This window comes from Lathyrus oleraceus, chromosome 7 (assembly GCF_024323335.1).
Source record: "Lathyrus oleraceus cultivar Zhongwan6 chromosome 7, CAAS_Psat_ZW6_1.0, whole genome shotgun sequence".
NCBI lineage: Eukaryota > Viridiplantae > Streptophyta > Magnoliopsida > Fabales > Fabaceae > Lathyrus > Lathyrus oleraceus.
In genome coordinates, this window is record NC_066585.1 from 92,142,363 (window position 1) to 92,146,602 (window position 4,240).

Here is a 4,240-nt window from a genome sequence, read left to right on the forward strand (position 1 = left end):
ATTAACTCTTTTTTAATAAGGAACAATAAAAAATAAAATGATTATATACTTATCTCTATTTATTTATTTTATCAATATTTTGATGAAAAAATAAAAATAAAAGAAATTAAAATGAATAAAAATCGGATGCAAAAAATAAAATGAACGCGTTAAAATGATCTACACGAAATAAAGTTTCAGAAAATAGACAAATGCGGAACAAAACTTGCAATAAAAAGCACTTGATTGAAAAGGCTCACACTAATCAAAATACGACCGTGCGAAGAGTCAAAAAATAAAACGAGCACACTATGTTGAACTACATGAACCGTAGATCAATAAAATTGACTGTTGTAAGTCCGATCCCAAAATTTTATTCTTGCTAATTTTATGCACAAATGAAAAATGATTCAACTGGTTTGTCTATAAAACCAAAATTTTACTATGGTCTACTCTTTAAGCGTTATGCCAAAAGAAATGCATGTTATGATATGCAGATGATACAAATGTCATGTGAATGCGTCGACTTATTGATTTAGGGGGAAACTGGGGTATGAAAAATGGAAAGCTACCTCACATTTAATTTTGGTTCTAAAGTGATTCAAGCACGAGACATGTTATTGCAAAAGAATGCATGAACTGGTTTTATGCAAAATACAAGTTTGATATTCATGTGATGCTCTAGAAAGTAATAAACATGTACCTTTACTTTTACAATTCATTCAAATTCTTATCATTACCATTCCATTTGTTTTTGATTCACTAAAATCTTGAGTGTTCACTATTTACTTCTTCAAGAAATTTTGGAAGACAAGTTTGAACACAAACATAAAAAATGAACACAACTGAACTAATTAAAATCACAACACTACTACTTACTAATTGAAACAACTTTTAAAACAAACTCAAAAAGCATAAACCACAATTCAAATGATTTGGTTTCTTGAAACATAAAAAAAAAACTTGGTTGGGTGGTGGTTAAATAAGAGTAAATTTCATTAAATTCTATTTTTGTTGTACTGTCAGTCGGGCTTAGCGCAATAAAATTATGCTTAGCCAATAGACGCGCTTAGCTCCAGATTGGTGGCTAAGTCGCACCTTAGTAAATCAACTTTTTCAACGTTTCTTTTGTGCAACATTCATGCCATTTAAACTCTTAAATTTGAAACCTGTGATGCAAATATAAATTGAAATAAAAAATTGTTGGGTTGCCTCCCAACAAGCGCTTGTTTAATGTCATTAGCTCGACACATTTTTCAAAAGAATTCAAGGTGGTTTTCTTGTAATGATCCATTCACTTTCACCATTAAAATATGGCTTTGCATTTTTATGTATCTTTCTTAATGGCTTGGCCATTTTGATTAAATATTTGATGATTCTCCTGTAGAATTTGGTCTATCTTCGAAATCTTTTGATTCGTTTGAATTTATTTGGTGGTGGAAGTTTCTCACTCACTTCAACTGTTGTTTTTCTCTATTTTAGCTTCTAGTAGGAAAACTTCCTCTGATATGTCAATTCCTTTTAGACACTCCCCAATCTCTTTTTATTATTATGCATTTAGTTTACTAAGTTCATCTGTCAGAGATCTTTTCAGACGAATTGATTTGTATTTTTTCTTTCTTATGTCAATGCTTGCTTCATCATTAGAATCAATTTTGCAACATACTCCCTTGTCGTTTGGATGCTTTATTGCTTTAAACAAACTAAAACTGGCCTCTTCATCATGAACTATGACTTTCATTAACCCATCGTCACATTTATCATCGTTCTTTTTGTCTTCATGAAGGGTCAACCTAAAATTAGAGGAACTTCAACATTTGATTCAATATTTATCACCATAAAATCTATAAGGAGCATGAATTTGTCAACTTTAACTAAAACGTCTTCTATTATTCCTGACGGACGTGTGATGGATTTTTCTGCTAGTTGTAATGTCATATTTGTATGTTTCATGTCAAGATCGACTATCCACTTAACCACCAATAATAGTATAAGATTTATGATGGCATCGAGATCAATCAATGTTTTTCCAACATTTACGTTTCCTATGGTAATAGATAATGTAACTCTTCCAGGATCTTTTTCTTTCTGCGGAAGGGTTCTCTGAATAATGGCATTGTAGCTAGCATCTAAATGAATTGTTTCTTCATCTGCGTACCTTATTTTCTTTGCAAGAATTTCCTTCATGAATTTGACATATGTCGACATCTGTTCCAAGGCTTCATAAAATGGAATATTGATTTGTAATCCTTTGAAAATATCCTGAAACCTTGCATATTTCCTCTCTTTGTATTTCTTTGTACGAGTGTGTGGATTCAATACATGTTGCATTGGAGGACTCTTCATTTTTACTTTCTCCTCTCTAGATTTTTGTCTCTTGAGTTTCCACTCTTCATTCACCCCTTTCTCCGCTTCCTTTTTTTTTCTTCTGAATTTTCAACTACGTCATCTCTATTATTTTTTCTTCTACCTTATTTTCATTTTCTTCTTATTTCCTTATTAATTTTCCTCTTCTCTATCAATAACAATTATTTCTTTTTTCAAGTTATCATCAATACCTCTTCTCGTCACTTTATTGCTCCGAGTTGTAATTACGTTGCAGTGCTCCCTTGGATTGGTTTGTATGTTGGCAGCAAATGTTCTTTGTTGCTGATCTGCCAGTTGCTTCGCTATCTGACCGAATTGCATTTCCAGATTCTTGATTGATACATCAGTATTCTTCTGGTTTGCAATAGACAGTTGCATGAATTATGTCAAAGTATTCTCTAATTTTGAAATTTTATCTGGTGCTGGAGGATTTTGGTTGACATTCTGGTACAAGCTTTGTTTGTTGGACGGTCTTGCATCTTGCATCCACCCTTGGCCATATTTTTGTATTGTTTCCTCTTTGATAACAGTTAGTGTTTTGGTATGGCCCTTGTCTGTGCCGATTCCCCAATAATCCACTTCTTCATTTGACGGAGGACAAAAACCAGTTGGGTGATCTCTAGTGTAATGTTCATAAAATGCAACCTGTTGGGGTTTATTTAGTACCTCATGCATTTCCTTGATTTATTGTGTAAGTTTTGATAATTTATAGGTGAGTTCTTCCACGGTTTGAGTGAGAAATTTATTCTGAGCCAAGATTGTGTAATTTATTCCCATCTCAATTATTCCATCTTTCCTTTGTGAATTTCCTCCATTATATTTCCCCTGATGGTCACTGAGTGCCATTCATTTGATTATAGTTATATCATCCTCTGCGCTTTTAGACATTAGAGAACCACTTGTAGTTGGATCTAACAGAAGTTTTGGTTGCGGTTGAAGTCTATTAAGGAAAATATGAATCTGTGTGAGATCATCGAAACCATGATTAGGACATTTCATCAACATAGACTTATAACACTCCCATGCTTCACTAAGTGTTTATGTTGAACCCTGAGTGAATATGATAATTGTTCTCTTGGCATCCATGAATTTATTATGTGGAAAGAACCTGTTAAAAAACTTCTCCTCAAGTACTTTCTAGTTGGTCATAATCTGAACCGGTTGGTCTAGATACCAATATTTTGCTTTACCGATCAAGGAATGAGGAAATAATCTCATAAACACTAGTTCTTCTTCAGCTTCAAATGCTCCAAGTGTACCATAAAACTCATAGAACTTGATAAGATAAGTATATGGATCTTCATGGTCAAATATAGAAAAAGGATTCACATAGATGATTTGAAGCAATCCAACCTTCATCTCGGTTAGTCTAGTATTGATTGGAGATCTGACAATATAAGCAAACTGTTTTGGGCTATTATGACACGACATTTCACCAACATCATTATTGGTGTTGTTGTTGTTGACAACATTATTTTTGTTCCTGTTGCTATTCATGTTGTTGACGATGTTTTCCTGTTCAACCATAACTTTCTCTGGGTGAGGAGATGTTGAATAAATTGAAGTAGAAGTTCCCTCTTGTTGATTCTTTTGCATGGTTATTTTGCATTTTTTGGTTTTGCTATTATTTCTTCGGGTCGTTCTTGCGACCTCAAGATCAAAAAGCAAATGTTCTTCTGATGCTTTACCTCGCATAAACAAAATTCACAAACCTAACCAACACAAGTGAGCAATATGATGAGTATATATATATATATATATATATATATATATATATATATATATATATATATATATTATATATATATATATATATATATATATATATATATATATATATATATATATATATATATATATATATATATATATATATATATATTAACAATTGAAA

The 4,240-nt window shown here is 32.0% G+C and overlaps 1 protein-coding gene across 1 annotated transcript; it reads right to left on the reverse strand.

Moving 5' to 3' along the window:
- Positions 1–1,767: 1,767 nt before the first annotated feature.
- LOC127102199 (uncharacterized) lies at positions 1,768–2,325 on the reverse strand. Its single transcript, XM_051039600.1, has one exon. The coding sequence runs from the start codon at positions 2,323–2,325 to the stop codon at positions 1,768–1,770; it is 558 nt and encodes a 185-aa protein (XP_050895557.1).
- Positions 2,326–4,240: the final 1,915 nt, after the last annotated feature.

Excerpts from the sequence above, each read along its gene's own strand:
- LOC127102199 (XM_051039600.1), bottom strand. The coding sequence starts at position 2,325 with ATGAAGAGTCCTCCAATGCAACATGTATTGAATCCACACACTCGTACA.